This window comes from Oratosquilla oratoria, chromosome 35 (genome assembly GCF_046742065.1).
Source record: "Oratosquilla oratoria isolate Oo_2021 chromosome 35, ASM4674206v1, whole genome shotgun sequence".
In the NCBI taxonomy this organism is placed as follows: domain Eukaryota; kingdom Metazoa; phylum Arthropoda; class Malacostraca; order Stomatopoda; family Squillidae; genus Oratosquilla; species Oratosquilla oratoria.
In genome coordinates, this window is record NC_134811.1 from 14,498,317 (window position 1) to 14,520,664 (window position 22,348).

Here is a 22,348-nt window from a genome sequence, read left to right on the forward strand (position 1 = left end):
CTCTGGCACCCCTTGTTGTTTTACTCATACGAGTACTGGTCCCCTGTACCCTTCTCTAGGTGCTTCAGGTTATAATGTACTACTTCCTAGTGCTCATACTAATTGCCCACTTCGTCCTGAGATACGGGTAAAATTTTAGAATTAATTAATAGGTGACCCTAGCTGCAATGTAGCATTTACTATAACATGTTGATACAGCTGTAGAATAATGTAGTATATCATTAATGGTACTACTCTGATATGGTGCTCACTCATACTGTTTTGTTACCATTTAACATTATTTTGTTGTTCCTTTGCTTAATGCGATGTTCCTTATTGTGATGGTGCTCAATTTTTGGTCTCAATATCCTATGTGTTACGAACATTTTAGTAATATTAGCAAAACTATACAATGTTTATGTGTCATATGTGTACTGAGTGATATTACTCATGATTGTCTCTGGTCCCCTTAACCCCCTACATATGTTGTCTGTGTAACTTAGTGTAGAATAACAATCCAATGAGGACCACAATGGAAATAAGTGTACATGCTTTTTTGTGTTATCCTTGGCCATTTGCAATTATTATTATTACCCTCCATTAGATGCACATTATACAACCTCACCAGCCAGTCCACTATTACTGTACCTCCCTTTTTCAGACACTGCATGACAACCATCTAACCCAGGTAACTCCTGCTCTCATTATTTTCAAGATTACATTTACCTTGTCTTTTCTTGTTTCTCCTCCAGTTTCCATTCCCATCACCATCATTTTCTTAGCGCCTCCCACTGTTACCATCAAACCCTCCTCATCCTCCACATTCAACATTAAGATCTGCTTGAGTCACCTTCCCTTCCTCTCTTAGCTTCCTTCCAAAACACATTTTTATTACTCTACAAATTTTCTGTCATACTCCTCCCCCATTTTACATCTGTTCTGTTTTGCGTCCTTTATCTTATGTTTTGCTTCTCTTTTTTCTTTGTACCTCTCATTTGTTGCTCTCATCCTATTTTGCAACCAATCCCTGAATGCTCCTTCACTTCATCATCCCACCACTCACTACCCTTCAATTATCTCCCATCCTCCTTGATCCACATACCATCTTTGTATGCCTGTAATCATAACATGAAAACATAATGGAGGAGACTGCAAGAGATCATAAGGCCTACAGAAGGTAGTTCTATGTCTGTTACCATCCCTATCCATAAAGTGATCTAATATTAGAGCAACCAATTGTTTCAGTGCTCACCAAGTGGTTACTAAGTATATTACATTTGTTAACCATGGTAAACTAGTTTTTGCCTTTTTCCTTCTTAAACCTAAATTTGTCCAATTTAAATCCATTACTACAAGTCCTGGACTGCTGCCTTGATATGATGACCTTGTCTGCATTACCTTTGTTGAAACTCCTGACCCATTTGCATACCTCTATTAGATCGCCCTGCATTCTTTGTCTTTCCTGAGAGTGTAAGTCAAAGTGCCTAAGGCTGTCTTCGCAAGGTAAATCATCCTTAAATGAAATTTTATAAATGTAGGTTAATCAAAACATAAATTGAGTAAATTTTAATAGTTTATTTCATTTCTTTATAGATCTGAATGACATAACACATAAAGTTACTTTGATCTCAATAGTACAATACATTATTCAATTCACATCTGCCATAGATACTATGAAAGTGTATCTGCAACAGGTCTAGAATATATTGTAAATATCTTAGAATATACTGAAAAACTGTCAGCATCTATAACAAACTATTTTCAGAACTTTCAATCAGATCAATACTTTAGCAAATGTAGGTCAAGAAGTCTTTGTACTATAGAAATGATAAATCTAAGCATATGTAAACAAACTCCTGAGGCACTTAAGTGAATCTATGTAAAAAAAAATCTGTTACAGCAATATTTACAGCAACAATCTTAAGGCAGCAGCCTACAAAGTATTAACTACCAACAAATGACTACAGGGATTCAGGTGAATGAACATGTCTTTTATATGTGACAAAAACAAGGCTGCTACTTTTCTCCACATGTGCAGATACTGCATTAGTGAAGAAGAAAAAAAAAAGGTAAATAAATATCTGAAACCTAAGGTCTGCTGCCTCATAAATCAGATAGTGTGCCTGTTTTTGCAGGTTCTGCTTCAGTGCCAAAATCAAAGGTGGGGTTGACCAGTGCACCAGGTGATGTAGGAGACATATCACCCAGAGGCATTCCGATGTATGGGTCCAAGTCATCCATTGTCTGGTAGCCCTCTGTTCTGGTAGCCAGTGATAGTCTAGATATAAAACAAAAAATTGTGGGTACAATCTGATGTCATACACAAAAAGCATTCTCTCATAAGAATCAATCAAATGATCCATTACCCTGGATATCTCTTGGATCAGACCCATGGTCACAGGTAAAATAGCCTCAGTTCAACCATGGGGTTGGCTCCATAGATCACTCAGGGAAGAGATGTGGAGTTGTCTGGGTTGTGAGTGTAGGGCAGTATAAGATAATATGCTGTCTTCCATGTGGTGATTGCATTTTGGGAATACCTGTATGAAGCCAATTCTGTGTTGGTATAATTTTACAGTATCAATATAACATAATGATAATGACACCTTAGGTAACAAGTGGCTATAATAACACCACCACAGGTAACAAGAAAGTGCCACAGATGATAAGTACATCAATGCCACAGGTAATGATAAACACTATAAGAGGATGGAGCCTTTTTTAGTATGACGTTTCACTCATTACAGCTTTTTCAAGTATATAGTTGAAATGCACATGACTGAGGAGGGAGGGGGGGTCATTGAATACTGGGAAAACTTAAGGAGAAGGTGGACCAAATGTGGACAGGAAAGGTTAAGGATAGGATGGAACAATTGGCTGGGTGAAGAACATTAGCTCACAACCAAGGAACAAAAAGGAAGAAGAAAATAAGAAGGGTGAGCAATTGTTTACTGAGGGTGGACAACAACCTTGAGAGAAAAAAAAGGGGGCTTTGGAGGGTAACTAGGGATAGCTTAAATTTTTGCCAGAAATGTGTATAAGTAGTAGTAGTGGTGGTGGGGTGAATTCCTTAGCTTTGGTAACCCTAGTCTGTTTTTGGTTTCGCTTCGTTTAATTTCAGACTTTGGTTGCTCAGTGTTTCCAGAGGTTATATATTGTTTGTTGGTTCTTTTCTAGGTTTTAAAGGAATTAGGTGGAGTGAGATTGAATATGTCCCTATTTTGTTAAATTGTGTTGGTTCCTTGTGTGGCTGCTTCCAAACATTTTCTATGGATCATGTTGGGCTCACGTACCAGAAGTAATGCATTCTCCCAGTTCATCAGGTGGTTGCTACTGTTCCTGTGTGCAACACACACATTGATGGTGTTCTTTGATCTGGGATTTTAGATTGTGTGATGTTTCCCCAATGTAGGATTTTTCACATCCCAAGCACATAATCCAATAAACACCAGCTTTATTGTCCTGCATTTTGCTGATGTTTATTTTCATCCTCATGATGTCTTTGTCCTACTGGTCTGCCATACTACTTCCAAAGTGGTGGTTTTTAAAATACAAGTCAGGTTGGTGGCAATGTCAGTGGTTGGTAACATGAGATGTTTGGGTGTCCCACCCTGCTGACTACGGCCTTCCTCCCAGAGTCTTAATGGCCTGTTTTCTGCATTTGTCTGCAAGGAAATCTGGAAATTTTAATTAAGAAAAAAAGTCTCCTTGATATACCATCACTCTTTTAGGTATTTTTCAGTGCATATTCTCAGTGCCCTAAGGAAGATACCTATTACTACTCCTTTCTTGATGCTGTCATAGTGGGAGTAGAAATAAATTAAATAATTTTTGGTAGTGGGTTTTCTGTATACTTTAAATTTCATCTGCTTACTATGTTTTGTTTGTGTATCTAAGAAAGGAAGAGAATCATTAATTTCTTCTGGGGAAAACTGAATGGTGGGCTCTACCTCCTTCACAGCAGTTTGGAAGTGATGAAGATTGAATGGCCTGGTGTGATGAGTAGGATATTGTCCAAGTAGTGCAGCCAGGTCACATCCTTGGGAATGATGTCAGCAAAAGGTACTGCTTTTAAAAAGTCCATAAATGCAAGGACTGCACTCAATGGAGAACCCATGGCCATGATAAATTTCTGATGGAAACAGCAGTCCTGTAACTCAAATAGATGAATTCCACACAAAGTTATATAAAATAGACAAAGTCATTACGGGGTAGGGAAGTCTATTTTTTTCTTGATTTTGTCTCTTGTCTCTAAGGAGCTCTTCTACCTTATCAGATGGAACACATGTGAAGAATCTTATTATGTCCAGACTGGTCTACTTCTGTCCAGTAGGTGTCCTGAGTATTTGAGATGTGCTCCACTGATGGTACCCAGGAGAGGGAACAGATGTCTGGCCAATGTACCTGCTATTTAGTGGGAGCATTCCCTATCCCTTACATCATAGGTCTCATTAGTATATTACTTTTGTGGGTTTTGGGTAGACCATACATTGTAGCTGTACATGGGAGATTTGGCAATAGGTGAAGGAGTTTCTTGCCTGCATTGGAACTTTTGAGAATTTTTCTTACCTTGTATGTGAAGTTCATCATCTCATTGTCTACTTCTGATGAGGAGACTTCATGATACATATTGCCATTACTGAACAGGTCTTCTATTTTTCATGTATAGTCTATACTGTCCATCACCACTACCTCCCTTGTCAGTGGTGGAATAGTGGTGATGGACAGCATAGACTACAAACAGAAGATGAAAGTTCTGCTCAATGATGGCAATATGTATTGTGAAGTCTCCCAATCAAGAGTAGACAATGACACAAAGAACATCATATACAAGATAAGAAAAATTCTCAAAAGTTTCGATCCAGGCAAGAAACTCCTTCACCTATTGCCAAACTTCCCACATATAGCTACAATGTATGGTCTACCCAAAACTCATAAAAGTAATATACCAATTAGACCCATACCATCAGGAATAGGGAGTGCCCCCACAAAATAGCAGGTATGTTGGCCAGATGTATGTTCCTTCTCCTGGGAACCATAAGTGGAGCACATCTCAAACACTCCGGAGATCTACTGGACAGAATCCGAAATATCTCTGCCTGTAAAAAGAAGTTGGCCAGTCACGATGTAAAAAACCTCTTCACGTGTGTTCCATCTGATAAGGTAAAAGAGCTCCTTAGAGACAAAATCAAGGAGAAAATTGACTTCCCCCTATTGACTTTGTTGATTTGATACAACTTTGTGTGGAATTCAACTATTTAAGATCCAGGACTGCTGTTTCCATCAGAAATTTGGCATGGCCATGGTGTTTAACTCTTGCCAATATGTTTATGGATTTTTTAGAAACAGGACCTTTTGCTGAAATTGTTCCTGAGCATGTGACCTGGCTGTGCTATGTGGACAATATCCTACTCATCACACCCAGGCAATCCAATCTTCATCACTTCCAAACTGCATTGAACTACGTAGACCCCACTATTTAGTTTTCCTTAGAAGAAATGAACAATTCCCTTCCTTTCTTAGACACTAACATTCCAAAACATAGTAACCAGCTGAAATTTAAAGTATATAGAAAATCTACTAAAAAAAATTGTTTTTTTCATTTCTACTCCCACCATGACATCTGGGACAAGAAAGTAGTAATAGACTTCTTCCTTAAGGCACTCAGAATATGCACTAAAGAATACTTAGAAGACTGCTGGTGTATCAGGGGGACTTTTTCAAATTAAAATTTCCAGATTTCCTTTTAAATAAATGCAGAAAACAGGCCATTAAGATACTGGAAGGCCGTGGGCAGCAGGGTGGGACAACTTAACATCTCATGTTACTAACCTGACTTGTATTTTAAAAACCACCAATTTGGAAGTAGTGTGCCAGACTAGTAGGGCAATTAAAGACATCTTGAGGATGTGAATAAACATTGGCAAAATGCCAGAAAATAGAGTCTGTGTTTATCAGATTCTGTACTCAGGATGTGAAAAATCCTTCATTGGGGAAACATCATATGATCTAAGCACCAGATCCAAGAACACTGATACTATGTCCACCATGATGTCACCACCAACGCATCTGTTGCACACAAGAGCAGTAGCAACCACCTGATGGACTGGGAGAATGCAGAACTTCTGGTACGTGAGCCCAACGAAGTTCGTAGAAAATGTTTGGAAGTAACCATCATACAAGGAACCAAAAATTAAACAAAATATGGGCATGTTCAATATCTTACCCCACCTAATTCATTTAATACCCATTGCCAACTAAATTTTAAGCTATCCATAGTTGCCCTCCAAAATCCCCCTTTTTCTTCCAAAGATTGTTGTTCCCCCTCAGTAGACAATTACTCACCCTTCTTATTTTCTTCCTTTTGTTCCTTGGTTGTGAGCTAATGTCCTTCACTCAGCCAATTGTTCCATCTTATCCTTAACATTTCCTGTTCCTAGACATTTGGTCCACCTTCTCCTTAACTTTTGCTAGTATTCAGTGACCCCATCTCCACCCATTTCTCTTATTTAATTTGTCATGTGTATTACAACTATGTACTTGAAAAAGCTTTAACAAACAAAATGTCATACTAATAAAGGCTTCATTCTCACATGGTGTTTATTTCAATAGACTTGTTGGCAACTGCCACTTTCATGCAAAGGTAATGATAACAGCAGTGGCGTAAATGATGGTAATGATAACCCCACAGGTAATGATAATGACAATGCCACATATAATGATATCTCTTGCCTTTAGACACCCTCTTGCTCTTGCAGTTGGTTTTCACACTTTGCCCTTGTGGCTTGCACTCAGCATGCACCCACATTTTATTAGGGCTGACATTAACAATGCCACAAGTAAAGATGTCAAAGGTAATAACAGTAATGGTACAAGTACTGGTAAATATAGCATATACAAATGACATATGCATAATGATGACACTGCAGGTAACAGGAACAACAAAACAATGACAGGTAGAGTTAATACAAGTTACAATAATTACACCACATTTAATAATACCAAAAGTAATAATTATATTAGCACAGGTAACAATCACAGTACAGGTAATGCTAAGAACAATACTGCAAGTGACTGTCCCCTTACTGTTAGTTGTGACTGAGGAACAGCCCCACAATAATGATTACAGACACTAGTTTAGCGTTTATTGGTAGATATTTCTATTGCAGGCCCTGAGGACCACTACAAACAACTGAGGATAAGTAAAACTTGAGGCAACACTTACTAATATCCCCCTGCCACTTCCCATTTCATTCCACTCACCTCTTCTTCTTGAACCAATATCCAGTGAAGACACCAATGATGATAAGAAGTAGGATACCAGCTAACACACCACCCACAATTGCACCTGTAGTGTCCTCATCTTTTGCGATCTCGCAACGGTCGCCCTCGAAACCATCCAGACAGCTTCAAACAAAAAAGAATAGTGAGTCCTCAGGGGAGGATAACAGGTGGTGTGGTTGGGGATAGCAAATGTGTCTCAAGGAATGGATGATAGAGAAATTGTAAAACTTTTTACAATTTTACATTTGGAAATGTAATATGATTAGCTAATTGAATTTTACTGGAAAAGGGCTATATTCATTGCATCCCATCTCATCTTTTAGTAATTCATTGCATCCCATCTCATCTTTTAGTAATTCAAAACTTGAACATTGGTCAATCTGAGCCCTCTTAATGCTGAAAAGGGCATTGTCCCTCTGTAGGTTTGATGCAAAAATTTCTAACTGTAATGTATAGCAGAACTCTCTATCTAGCATTCTGAATTATGGGACTTTATGCAACTAGCAGCCCATAGGGCTTTCTCCCCATCTTCTCTATTTTTTGCATAGGAGGACAAGGAGGGAGGGTTGTCAAGTAAATGAAGCATCCCTGCTGTGCTGTGACTTACTGCATTGGTTCTGACCTGAGCAACAGGCAGGAGACAGGGATAACCTGTCATCCACAAGGAGTTAAAATGACAGGGAAACAAATGGGTGGTGGGTAGGGGTTGAATGGGTGGGAAAAAATGAGTACCTTGGCTGGCTACCTCCATTGTCAGGGGGAAGAAGCCCTTAGTATAGTCTGTGCACTCCAAGTAATCCGTTGAGAGTGTGGCATATGTCATGAGCCATTCTGCCAAATCAACCTTAGTACATGGCTCTCTCATTTCCCATCTATGTGCTATTTTATTTATCAATTTTTTCTGTATATAATAAAGCTGTATAGTACCATGACACCTCAACATGGTAACATGGGGAAAAGCACTGACATATGTCATAGAATTTCTTCAAGTCATAATCTTAAAAAAGGGACACTCATTGTACTGTACAACCTCCTTTACTACAGAAAAAAATATAATGGGACATAGATGGGAAATAAGAGAGGGGAATACACTTAGGTTGATCTGGCAGAATGCTTCTTGGAGCACAAGGACAAAAGCAGTTTTCATTGAGCCCTGTAGAGTCTTTGAATCACTTGCTCCTGCAGAAGGCTTGTAGTTGTAAGAATACAAAGAACTTTTACCAATTATATTTTTAAGTTGAAGTTTAGACAGGGTGGTCAGGAAGTGTGGAGTTACAGGAAAAAATCATAGTGGAGAGTTGATGATGGGGATGTGTCTAGAGAGTTGATGACAGCAAACACGGTGTTTAGGAAAAAGTCAAGCATAAGTACATGTAGAAGAAGGTGGTGGATAGAAGGGTGGTAGATATGGCTTTTATGGAATATGTAGTTGTAACCAGGAGAAGTGCAGGAAGAGTTTTCAAAGTATATATTCTTAGGGGAGAGAGTGGTGGGATATCAGACCATTTTTTAGTGGAAGGTAAGCTGAGAGTGGAGGATAGATGGAGAAAGAGGAAAAGGACAGAAGGTAGGGAGGTACATAGAGTAAACTGCTTAAATGAGAAAGAAAAGGAGAAGAAATAGGAATGGGGATGTTTCATAGAGGGATTCACAAGGTGTGCATTGATAGCGTGTGAAACAAGGAGGACAGGAGGAAACAGAAGGAAGGATAGTGAGTAGTGGGATGATGAAGGAAAGAAGGTTGCAGAAGAGAAGAAATGAGCATTCACAGATTGGTTGCAAAATAGGATGAATCACATGAGAGGTACAAAGAGAAGAAAAGTAAAGTATAAGAGAAAGGAGGCAAAAAGGGGGCAGATGTGAGATGGGGTATGAGTATGACAGAAAATTTTGAAAGTAGTAAAAAGATGTTCTGGAAGAAAATTAAGAGGAAGGGGAGGCAAATAGAGAAGAAAAGGTAAAAGGTGCAGATGGAAAGATGATAATGGAAGAGATGGCAGTAAGAGGAAGGTGGGCAGAGTATTTTAGGGAGTAGCTAAATGTGAAGGAGGATAGGGAGGGAAAGGTAGTTGCAGTGGGAAGCACTAAAAAAAATGACAGTGATGAATGAGGAAAATAGAGGAGAAATAAAAAAAGATGAGGTACATACATATACATACATATACCAAGGCTTTTTCCCCCTTCCAAGGGAGGTAGCCAAAAAGGGAAAGGCATAAAAACACTCCCACCCATTTCATCCCTAAATACACTCCACACCCCTCCCACCCTTCCTCTCATCTGAGCACCTCCTGGATGACGGGTCATCCCTGCACCCTGCCAAAGCCCCCTTCACCCCATCCATCCACCTCATCCTAGGACGTCCCCTCATGTTCACTCCCTCCACATCTGCCTTCCATACCTCTTTTACTAGTCTTTCTTCACTCATTCTTTCCATGTGAAGGATGGTTTGGAACCATCCTAATATTCTTTCATCAACCCTATCTCCCAAATCCTTTTTCACCCCTGTTCACCTCCTCATTTCTCACTCTATCTAGCCTAGTAACCCCCACCATACTTCTCAGACACCTCATCTCAAACACATTCAAACTCCTTCTCTCTTCTTCTCTTATGTTCCACGTTTCTGCCCCATACAGTGCTGTTGGCACAAAGCTTTCCTCCTATCCCATAAATCTGCATAACCTCCCACAGTGCCTTTCTGTCTACCCTATCATAAGCCTTTTCCAGATCCATGAAAGACCAAAAAACATCCTTCCCTACTACACTCAACAGGCTAATCCCTCTGAAATTACTACATTCACACTTGTCCCCTTTTCCCTTGTAAAGAGGAACTATACAGGCACTACTCCAGTCCTCCGGTACTATTAAATAACCTCACCAACCAGTCCACCATCACTGCACCTCCCTTTTTCAGACATTCTGCATGACATCCATCCAGACCAGGTGCCTTACCTGCTTTCATCATCTTTACAGCTGCCTTCACCTCATCCTTCCTTATTTCTCCTCCATTCTCCTCACTCTCATTTTCTTCACTGCAGCTATCTTTCCTTCCCTATCCTCCTTCACATTCAGCAACTCCCTAAAATATTCTGCCCATCTTCCCCTCACTGCCATCTCTTCCATTATCAACTCTCCATCTGTACCTTTTACCTTTTCTTCCCTACTTGATTCGCCTCCTCTTCCTCTCTTAATTTCTTTCCAAAACATCTTTTTATTACTTTCAAAATTTTCTGTCATACTCCTACCCCATTTCACATCTGCTCTCCTCTTTGCCTCCTTTACCTTTTGCTTTACTTCTCTTTTCTTTTCTTTGTACGTCTCATATGACTCCCCTGTCCTCTTTTGTAACCAATCTGTGAAAGCTCGCTTCTTCTCTTCTACAGCCTTTTTTGTTTCCTCATCCCACCATTCACTACCCTTTCTTCTATTTCCCCCTGTCCTTCTTGTTCCACACACCATCCTTGCACACTTTAAGACTCCCTCCTTGAACCATCCCCATTCCTCCTCCACACCCATCTCTGCTCTATCCTTTACTCCCTCCCACTCCTCCTTCAGCTTCTTTTCGTACTCCTTCTCCTTTTCCTTTTCATTCAAGGAGTTCACTCGAAGAACCTCCCTACCTTTTGTCCCTTTTGTCCTTTTCATCATTAAAATGATGAAAGCAGGTAAGGCACCTGGGTTAGATTGGTATCATGCAGAGTGTCTAATAAAGGGAGGTACAGTGATGGTGGAGTGCATGTATAGTTCAATTTTACAAGGGAAAAGTGGACAAATGTGAGTGTAGTAGTTTCAGCGGAATCAGTTTGTTGAGTGTAGTTGGGAAGGCTTATGGAAGGGTTTTGACTGAGAGGATTAGGAGAGTAACAGGAAGTAATTGGAGTGGAACAGTGTGGATTTAGGACAGGTAGGGGTTGGATGGATCAGATTTCTGTGAGAAAGTTTTAGGAAAAGGTAAGGATGTTTTTGGGCCTATATGGATATGCACCTCATCTAGGAGGTGCTAAGATGGGAGGGAGGGTGGAGGGGTGTGGAGTGTTTTCAGGGATGGAATGGGTGGGAATGATTTTATGCCTTGTCCTTTTTGGCTGCCTCCCTGGTAAGGAGGAAAAAAGCCTTGGTATATGTATGTATGTATATGGATTTGGAAAAGGCTTATGACAGGGTAGACAGGAAGGCACTATGGGAGGTATTACTAATATATGGGATAGGAGGGAAGCTGTTAAGAGCAATGTTAGAATTAGAAATGGAGAGAGTGAGTGGTTTGATGTATAGGTGGGACTTTGCCAGGGATGTGTCATGTTGGCATGGCTGTTCAACTTGTACATGAATTGGGTGGTGTGGTAGGTAAATGGAAGAGTAATGGGCTAGAGATTGGAGATGGTTAAAGAAAATGGAGAAAAATGGGAGATAAACCAGTTGTTGTTTGCTGACAATACTGTACTTGTAGCAAAATCAGAGGAGGGATTAAGGAAGTTAGTGATGGAGTTTGGGAAGGTGTGCAAAAGAAGGAAGCTGAAGATAAAAGTGGGTAAAAGGTGATGAGATGTACAAGGAGAGAGGATGTCTGCAAATTGGAAGTGAGTATTCAGGGAGATAGGCTGGAGGAAGTGATTAACTGTGAATACTTGGGGCAAATGTGGTGGGAGAGGGAGGAGTGGAGGTGGAGGTAGAATGTAGACTGAGAGAAACAAGTAAATACCTTAGATTAATAAGTGTAATGAGAAATAGACTTTTAGAAATGGATGCTAAAAGGAGATTGTATGAAGGAGTGATTGTGCCGACAACATTGTATGGGGCAGAAATATGGAACATATGAAAGGAAGAGTTTAACTATGAGATGAAAAGTCTGAAGTATGGTAGGGGTTACTAGGCTGGATAGAGTGAGAAGTGAGGAGGAGAGCAGGGGTGGAAAGGGAGTTGAGAGATAGGGTTGATGAAAGAGTATCGGGATGGTTTGGACACATGAAAACAATGAGTGAAGAAAGATTAGTAAAAGAAGTGTGGATGGCAAAGGTGGATGGAGTGAACAAGGAGTGACCAAGAATGGGGTAAAAGGGGCATTGGGAAAGGGGAATCTCTCTTGAGGAAGGGAGAAGAAAAAAGATAGGGGTGAGTGGAGAATGGTTGTGCATGGATGATGCTGTGATGCAAGGAAGGGAATGGGTGGGGGATGGGGGTTTAGGGAGTATGTGTGAATGATATTTTGATGCAGTCAGAAGGGATTTCTCCCTGTCTCCTCTTTTTCTGCATGAAGGGACAGAGAGAGTTGCCAATTAAATGAAGTGGCCTTGCTGTAGATGTGCTGTGTCTTGTTGCATTGCTTCTGACTCAGGGTAGTGGGCAAGGTGCAAGGATGGCCCATTATCCAGGAGGGGCCAAGAAAAGAGGGAGGGAGGGAGGGATGGATGGTGAATGGGAGTAGAGTATATGGAATGACATGGGTGGGAATTGATTTATGCCTTAGACTTCAGCTAACTCACTTGCAAGGAGGAAAAGGCCCTTGGTATATGCATGTATGCAAGTTTAAGTTTAAGGGGAGAGAATGTATTAGTATTTTGAAATCTTGTTTAAAAAAGAAAAGAAAAGAAAAAGTGATATGATCTTTCTACCCTAAATCTATGACATAGCTTTTACATAGTACAACCCTAATCAGTGTTTCTTCCTTCCTACACTATTCTGTGATCACTTTCAACTTTATCCTTTGCTTTAGTTTTTTCCACCCCTTTGGTTCCTCTGTAATCTTATACACATAGGTATGTAAATATATATATATACCAAGGGTTTTCCCCCCATATAAATAAAGGAGGTAGCTAAATCAAAAGGCATGTACCCACTCCCATCCACCATCCTTTCCTCCCTCTCATCTTAGCTGCTCATTGATGATGGGTCATCCCTGTCTCTTGCCCATTGTCATACCTTTTAATAATGGATATTTGGCACCACTCACCTGCAAACAGGTTTTGAGTCGTGGTCCAGGTGACAGGTTCCCTTACTGAGGCAGTATTCAGGGAGACATTCACAAACAGACTCATCAGCTCCTGAGTTGCATTCACCATAGCCATTACAAAGGTTGTCATTGGACATGCATGGATGGTCTTCCATATATTGATCACTGCAGTAGAAGTATCCTGTTTCGCATGGTGTCTTATCTGTTAAGTAGAACGGGATATTCTTTCAAATGCGGCATGGACAAGTGTAAGTGTGCCTAATGTTCTGAAAAGTAGTTGTTTAGTCATCAGGATCTCTGGATTATGACATCTACAGAAAAGATTGATCACTCAGGCTCCTGCAAGAGGTCTTTCATCCTGGATATGTCGTATTTACCTAATTGTAGTGTACAGGAAATGAGCAATGCTTGTTAAGTCCTGTCTCCTACTCTCCAATTTATCATATAGCCTCAAATTCATGTTCAGTTCAAACTTGGTCTGTATACTTAATTTCCAATTATCATATTTAGATTTGAATTCCATGTATTGTTCCAGCTTGGGCTATATATGCTAAGTATTTATACATCTATATGGAGAACTATTTCTTTACATCCTTTAGACATATATCACTTCTTAATTTGTTCTCACAACCTCTTAAAGCCCTCCTATCCCTAACCAAGTCCAGAACAATATGTAAATATAATCCTCGTCATTTATGAGGTCATCTGGCAGAGTGCGCATGATCACATAAATTTGGTAAAAACATACACATGAATTTGAAGCTAGGTATGATAAATTGGAAAGTAAGAGACAGGCCCTATGAGCATAGCTCCTTTCCAGTATACTGCAGTTAAGTAGATAGACCTTCAGCTCATAATAATTTTTGCCTCAAATTTTACTAGATGGAAACCTGCAGCCCTATAATGGCTGGCAACAGTCTTTAGGCCCTTCTTTAAATCTTTCTAGGGGTTGACAGAATTTAAAATGGGCTGCAGAAATTATTTTCTCTATTGTTCATTTTGCAGGACCTGTAAGAGAGAACCAGGGCAATGAAATGATTTATCTTTTTCATATGCTCAGACCAGGTGAAATTGAGGGATTGAGGATAGAGAAAAGGGTGGGGAATGAATACAAAATCATTACAAAGTTTTGAAGACAAAAAAAAAAAAAAAAAATGTAAACAGATTACAAAATAGAAAAAAGTGTATTTGGGAAAACAAGAAGTATGACAACTTTGGAGGCAGAAGAGGACTCACCAGGACAACCAGCTTCATCATGGGCATTGGGACAGTCCTGGACACCATCACACAAAAGAAGTTTCTTTATACAGGTTCTTTCTGAGTCATCACAGTAGAATTCATTCTTTGGACAGTAAGAAGGTATAGTTGTGGTGCTTGTGGTTGATGTTGAAGTGGTGGACCTTGTCAGAGTTGATGGACATACTAAATCTGAGAGAAAAGTAATTGTCAGTGACTCTAAATTAAAAAAAAATTAGATACATAAAAGGATGAAAATACTAATGAGTGTAAAACTGGAAGGCTCCACCCTTGATGGTCAAATATACTGCTACCTATTTCCTGATGTTATATATTTCATTTATTACAAAGTCCAAGTCATACCATTGTTCACATTTTTTTTCAGCACTGGTTCCTCCTCCTTATACACAATTATCTCCCATATGCCACCATTACCACCTCTGCTTTTCACAAACAATTAAATCCTCCCCAATGTGACTTGTCCCATCTCCAAAATATTTATCCATTTTTTATCATATCCTCCTCCGTAAAATTGCTTTCTCCCAAAGCATTCCTCTTCATCCCAGATAAAGCTCCTTCAGACACATAACTACTCTATATTACAGGCCTTTCTCACTATTTCAAGTAAACGAAATCCCCTAAATATAAAAGGGATAAATACCTTTAAACACTTTTGTATATTGATAATAATTTGTACATATCTATGCAAGACTCATGCTGTGGTTGCTCGTGCAGTAAACTTGGTTCTGTACAGTATTTTCATAATTTTTTCATACCTCTTTTTGTACTCTTAAGGCATGTGCCTTCCATATAGAAAAAATTATCCTCACTTTCCTTTTCATACCTTAAATCTTCATATACTGGAGTTTCATATATAGGGGATTCCCTGTATATAACTGCTCTATATTAATACCTTTACCTCCCTACACATTTGGCCAGTTTCACTTTTGTGATTAGGCTATCTGTGTGCCTATGCTCACCAGTGATTTATATTCCCATATTCTCACACTGGATTGGTGTCTGATTTGCCACCATGTCTAAGCTTGCTATAAGATTAATCATTATACGACCGGGTTTTCATGAATGTATTCCAATAGCAGTGAGGGAGACCTGTATAGGTTTGGTTGTTCCAAACTGAGCCCTCCTTATTACAATCCCTCTCTTTCTTCCTCTTCATTTTTCTAGTCTCTATAACATGCTTTCACTGTCCTCCATAATACATCTCATCTCTATACTTAATCCTTCTAAATATAGGTCCTCTTACCTCCACAATCCTTTTCGTCAGAACCATCAACGCAATCATAGTAACAGTCACAGAAGTAATCAGCTGGAACACACTCGAAAGTGCCACACTGTTTAAAGTTGGGTGCACATGTGGTGTTACTTGGAGGAGGACCCATGCCGGTCTCACATTCCTGTGGTGAAAAGGTTGACAAGTATAGTATACATTAGGTTATACTGAATATTTTTGTCTTCCCTGGCCCTCGGGAAAACATCTAATTTGCAATGGAGGAAAATTAGTTGGATATATGTTCATATTAGACACTGTTAAGTAGCTACAGAAATACAGTAAGGATCCTTGCTATTTCCAATAATAGTTGTTTCACATAGTAAATAACAGGCAATATAGAAAGAAACATACTACCTCTTACCTAATGAGCCATAAACTGTATTTTTTCACCAATAACCACCACTTCTACCTTCTTTGAATCTATTTATTGCTACCTCTATGACTCCACCACTTCAATGTGGTATTGTCCCCAAGGATAAAAACACTGATTATTACTGTCAAAATATTATACACACATCAATGACCTGTCTTTCTTATAAAGTGGTGGCAGAGTCAAGTGCACACATTGTAAATGGAGCTGAATAATTACAAAAAATTTAAGCAGATGACCTTCAAAGTCAGTTCTCAGTGAACTATAGATCTATCCATCCCATCTGTCCACCTCATCCACCCAATTCCTACCCATAACAGTCATTCCCCTGGTTCCCTCTTACAGGACCTGAATGACCTATGGGCCTGCCCAGTGACTGTTACTAGTTCCCTGGGAGACATGGGTCTCCTGCAAGAGAGATCTGGGGCAGTGGATCAAGTGACTGATCTATTGCAGGAGACTTGCAGTTCCCAGAAAACCAGCTATTGCCCCTGGTTTAACCCATAAGTCACTCAGTAATAAAGAGTTTCTGTTGCTTTTTGAAGTCTCACTATCTTCTCATACATACTGGTGTGAAAGAGACATCATCAAGGGCGATGTAAGTGTTGTCACTTATGCCCCGCTCAGCTTCAAATACAACATGGAAGGGCTCAACAGAACTAAGTGGAAGAATCTGTTCAAGCCATTCAGGCAGCTGATTCCCAGCCAACTTTTCCACCAATATTCGTCTTCCATTGCGATCTATACAGAAAAAAAAGAAAAAGAAATATCATTATACAATGCAAAAGCATTTTTTATTTTGTTATCAGCATCATGAATGCAATGATAAATTAGATGTTGGAAACCCCCCTACACACTCATCTACACATACACATCATCTGACTGCAAGGAAATATAATTTTTTTTTGCTTATGTAGGTAAAGGTTTTTCCCATATACTATAAACAAAATATATAAAGTAATCTATGCTTCTTGATATAATGGAATTTTTTTTTGTAATTTAATCTATAGCTTTTTATCACATAATTATTACATTAATATCATGAAACCACATACATCAAAGAAATCCATTAAAAAGTCTGTAGTCACATATCTCTTCCAGGAGTGCCAAGACCATTGAGTTGGGGAGTGAAGTTGAAGAAAAGACAAAAATGAATGATAACTGTTGAGAAGGGCTTGCAGAGGATGGTGAATGAGTTTGGTAAAGTATGTTGGAGAAGAAAATTTTAAAATTAACATCTCCAAGAGTAAGGTTATGGTGATATACATGACTAGAAGGCATGGATTTGATGTACATTTGAATGGGGAGAGAATACAGCAAGGTGAGAGTTACAGATGTGTACATACATGCATACACCAATGGCTTCTTACCCCTTACAAGGGAGGTAGCCAAAGTCAAAGGCATAAATCCACTCCTACCCATTTCATCCCCATATACTCCACTCCCATTCACCATCCCTCCCTCCCTCTTTTCTTAGCTCCTCCTGGATAATGGGTCATCCCTGCATCTCCCCCACTGCCCTGGGTCAGAACAATGCAACAAGACACAACACATCCACAGCAAGACCACTTCACTTAATTGGTGACCCCCCCTCTCTCTCTGTCTCCTCATGCAGAAAAAGAGAAGACAGGGAGATATCCCTTCGGGCTGCATCAAAATATCATTCACACATACTTCCTAACCATCCCCCACCCACTCCCTTCCTTGTATCACATTGTCATCTATTCTCTACTCACCCTTATCTTCTGTCTTTGCCATTCCTTCTTCAACAGGCATTCCCCTCTTTTCCAATGCCATTTTTACCCCATCCATCTCATCCTTGGTTACCCCCTCATGTTCACTCCACCTCTGTCTTCTACATCTCTTTTATTAATCTGTCTTCACTCATTCTCTCATGTATCCAAACCACCTCAATACTCTTTCATCAACCCTATCTCCCAACTCCCTTTCTACCTGCACTCTCTTCTTCACCTCCTCATTTCTCATTCTATCTAGCCTAGTCACCCCTACCATACTTCTCAGGCATTTCATCTCAGACACATTTAGACTCATTCTCTCTTATGCTTCATGTTTCTATCCCATACAGTGCTGTCAGCACAATCACTCCTTTATACAATCTCCTCTTAGCATCCATTCCCAAATGTCTATTTCTCATTACACTTTTTAATCCCCCAAGGCATTTACTTGCTTCTCTCAATCCATCTCCACTCCTCCTTTTCCCACCACATTTGCCCCCAAGTATTTCAAATCATCCACTTCCTCTGGTCTTTTTCAGTTAACAGTCACTTCCAACTTGCTGCCGCCCTCTCCTTTTGTACATCTTATCACCTTTTACCCACATTTATCTTCAACTTCCTTCTGTCACACATCTTTCCAAACTGTGTCACTAATTTCCTTAATCCCTCCTCTGATCCTGCTACAAGTGCAGTGACATCAGCAAACAACAACTGGCTTATCTCCTATTTTTCTCCATTTTCTTTAACCACCTCCAATCCCCAGCCCATTACCTTTGTAGTTACCTCTCACATCACTCCATCCATATATATATTGAACACCCATGGTGACATGACACATCCCTGTCGAAGTCCCACCTTTACCTCAAACCACTCACTCTCCATTTCTAATTTTAACACAAGCTCTACTCTTGTAAAAACTCTTACATACATACATATATATACTAAGGCTTTTTTCCCCCTTACAAGGGAGGTAGCCAAAAAGGACAAGGCATAAAATCATTCCCACCCATTCCATCCCCGAAAACACTCCACACCCCTCCACCCTCCCTCCCATCTTAGCACCTCCTAGATGACAGGTCATCCCTGCATCCTGTCCACTGCCCTGGGTCAGAAGCAGTGTCGCAGGACACAGCACATCCACAGCAAGGCCACTTCATTAAATCGGCGACCCCCCCTCTCCGTCCCCCCATATAAAGGAGAGGACGGGGAGAAATCCCTTCGGGCTGCGTCAAAAATTTGCTCACACACACTACCTCACCCCTCATTCCCCTGTCCAATCCACTTCATGCATCACAACATTTTCCATATACAACCATTCTCCATTCACCCCTGTCTTCTGTCCTCTCCCGTCCTTCCTCAACAGACATTCCCCTCTTCCCCAAAGCCCCCTTCACCCCATCCATCCATCTCATCCTAGGACGTCCCCTCATGTTCACTCCTTCCACATCTGCCTTCCATAAATCCTTTACTAGTCTTTCTTCACTCATTCTTTCCATGTGTCCAAACCATCCTAATCCTCTTTCATCAACCCTATCTCCTAGCTCCCTTTCCACCCCTGTTCTCCTCCTCACCTCCTCATTTCTCACTCTATCTAGCCTAGTAACCCCCATCATACTTCTCAGACACCTCATCTCAAACACATTCAAGTTCCTTCTCTCTTCCTCTCTTATGTTCCATGTTTCTGCCCCATACAGTGCTGTTGGCACAATCACTCCTTCATACAGTCTCCTCTTAGCATCCATTCCCAAATTTCTATTCCTCATTACACTTTTTAATCCACCAAGGCATTTACTCTCTTCTCTCAATCTACATTCTACCTCCACCTTCACTCCACCCTTTCCTGCCACGTTTGCACCCAAATATCTAAAACTATCCACTTCCTCCAGTTGCTCTCCCTTAATGCTCACTTCCAGATTACTGCCACTTTCACCCTTTGTACATCTCATCACCTTACTTTTACCCACATTTATCTTCAGCTTTCTTCTATCACACACTCTCCCAAACTCTGTCACCAACTTCCTCAATCCCTCCTCCGATCCTGCCACAAGTGCAGTGTTGTCCGCAAACAACAGCTGGCTCACTTCCCATTTTTCTCCATTTTCCTTAACCATCTCCAATCCCTGACCCACTACCCTTGCATTCACCTCTCGCACCACCCCATCCATGTATAAGTTGAACAGCCAAGGTGACATAAAGCATCCTTGACGAAGTCCCACCTTTACCTCAAACCACTCACTCTCTCCATTTCTAATCCTGACACAAGCTCTACTACTCTCATAAAAACTCTTGACAGCTCCAGGAAGCTTTCCTCCTATCCCGTATATCCGCATAACCTCCCACAGTGCCTTTCTGTCTACCCTGTCCTAAGCCTTTTCCAGATCCATAAAGGCCCAGAAAACATCCTTCCCCTTACCTATAGCTTTCTCACATATCTGTCTTACCACAAAAATCTGATCTACACAACTTCTACCTGTCCTAAACCCACACTGTTCCTCACCAATTACTCCCTCTGTTCCTCTCCTAATCCTTGAGAGTAAAAAATCTTGACTGTTCTTAAAAGCTTTCCTCCTATCCCATATATCTGCAATACATCCCACAGTGCCTTCCTGTCTACCCTCTCATAATCCTTTTCCAAATCCATAAAGGCCCCAAAAACATCCTTACCTTTTACTAAAGCTTTCTCACATATCTGCCTTACCACAAAAATCTGATCCACACAACCCCTACCTGTCCTAAACCCACACTGTTCACCAATTACTCCCTCTGTTCCTCTCCTAATCCTCTCAATCCAAACCTTTCCAATTACACTCAACAAAGATCCCTCTGAAACTAACACACTCGCACTTGTCCCCTTTTCTCTTGTAAAGTGGAACTATAGAGGCACTCCTCCAGTCCTCTGACACTCTACCCTCTTTTAGACAAACATTAAACAACCTCACTATCCAATCCACCATCACTGTACATTCCTTTTTTGGACACTCAGTGTGACACCCACCTAACCCAGGTGCTTTATCTGCTCTCACCATTTTAATAATTGCTTTCACCTTATTTTTTCTTATTTCTCTTTCGTTATCCTCATTCATTATTGTCATTTTCTTAGTACTTTCCACTGCAATTGCCTTTCCCTCCCTATCCTCCTTCACATTTAACAACTCCCTAAAATACTCTGCCCATCTTCCTATAACTGTCATCTCTTCCATTATCATCTTTTTATCAGCACCTTTTACCTTTTCTTCTCTACTCGATTTACTTCTTCTTCCTCTCTTAATTTCCTTCCAAAACATATTTTTATTACTTTCATAATTTTCTGTCATACTCTTCCTCCATTTCACATTGCTTTTCTTTTTGCCTCCATTATCTTATGCTTTACTTCTCTTCTCTTCTTTTCACAGATGTGTGGAAAATGAAATAAGAAGTATAAGGATGTTATGGAACCAATGATTGGACTTAACAAAACATTTGTAAGGCCTAGATGACAAATACAGGTGAGTAAACTTGTGTGGAGGTTGTGGAAAAGAGATGTCTGGAGATCATGTATGGAGTTAGGAAATACGACAAATACATCATGACAGATTTTTTTTAAAGGACAGATTAATTAGGAGAGTGTAACAGACCACCTGAGGTGGTTATGTTATGTTGTGAAAAGGGGTATATATATATATATATATATATATATATATATATATATATATATATATATATATATATATATATATATATATATATATATATATATATATATATATATATATATATATGTATATCCTCAAAGGATTCATGAATCTGAGGTCAGAGAAAACATGTGAAAATATCTGTGGGTGAAAAAGTGAGCTGTAGAAGCATACATACAAAGATGAATGACAACCTGTTCCATGAATAGGGTGCATAATGGATGAACTGGAAGCTGCTGTGAAGAAATATCTTCATGTTTTAACATAGGAAAGAATATATGAGATGAGATAATGTGAGAAAGGTGAGGGTTCTCTTTCCTATGGTTAGTTATCACAATTTGCAGGGAATGGCACAGAGGTTTGGAAAAAAAAGTGCTAAGGAGGTTTCAGCTTCTGCAACCAGATTTACCGACCTTCTTGAAACCTGTGCTACATTTTGGTCCATAGACAAATTTACTGATGGCTGTAAAATCCCATTAAGAAAGGTTGGCAGTTCTGTTTGCAGGTCATATGCTCTCTACCCACCCTTACTCACCTTGGATGTAGACAGAGAGTGTGCCTGTGTCAACATTAGAAGTAGGGGTGCCTGTCATGCCTGTATGCATGTAGTACCACATCCTCAAATAGCACACCTCAGAGGATTTAGGGAACTCAATTTCTGTCATGATGGCTGCAATCTGTCCTTCCTTTGTATTTTGAGCACTCAAGAAGATGAAATATCCTGTGGCAGGGATCAATACAAGTAATACACTGTCCAAGCAAATTATCAAAACCACTACCATATACACACAAATGATATCTGAAAGGTGGTGCTTTGCTTTGAGAAAGGGTTTTGCT

At 40.0% G+C, this 22,348-nt stretch overlaps 1 protein-coding gene across 1 annotated transcript in view; it reads right to left on the reverse strand.

Moving 5' to 3' along the window:
• Positions 1 to 1,539: 1,539 nt before the first annotated feature.
• LOC143018552 (MAM and LDL-receptor class A domain-containing protein 2-like) overlaps positions 1,540 to 22,348 on the reverse strand; it is a 388,685-nt gene continuing 367,876 nt past the window's right edge. Inside the window, exons 159-165 of the mRNA XM_076174014.1 lie at positions 22,047 to 22,232; positions 16,673 to 16,845; positions 15,708 to 15,858; positions 14,444 to 14,635; positions 13,208 to 13,409; positions 7,243 to 7,386; positions 1,540 to 2,257 (exon numbers count right to left, since the gene is read on the reverse strand). Of these exons, the coding sequence (XP_076030129.1) occupies positions 2,083 to 2,257; positions 7,243 to 7,386; positions 13,208 to 13,409; positions 14,444 to 14,635; positions 15,708 to 15,858; positions 16,673 to 16,845; positions 22,047 to 22,232 (1,223 nt within the window). The 3' untranslated portion in view covers positions 1,540 to 2,082. The remainder of the gene's footprint in view (positions 2,258 to 7,242; positions 7,387 to 13,207; positions 13,410 to 14,443; positions 14,636 to 15,707; positions 15,859 to 16,672; positions 16,846 to 22,046; positions 22,233 to 22,348) is intronic.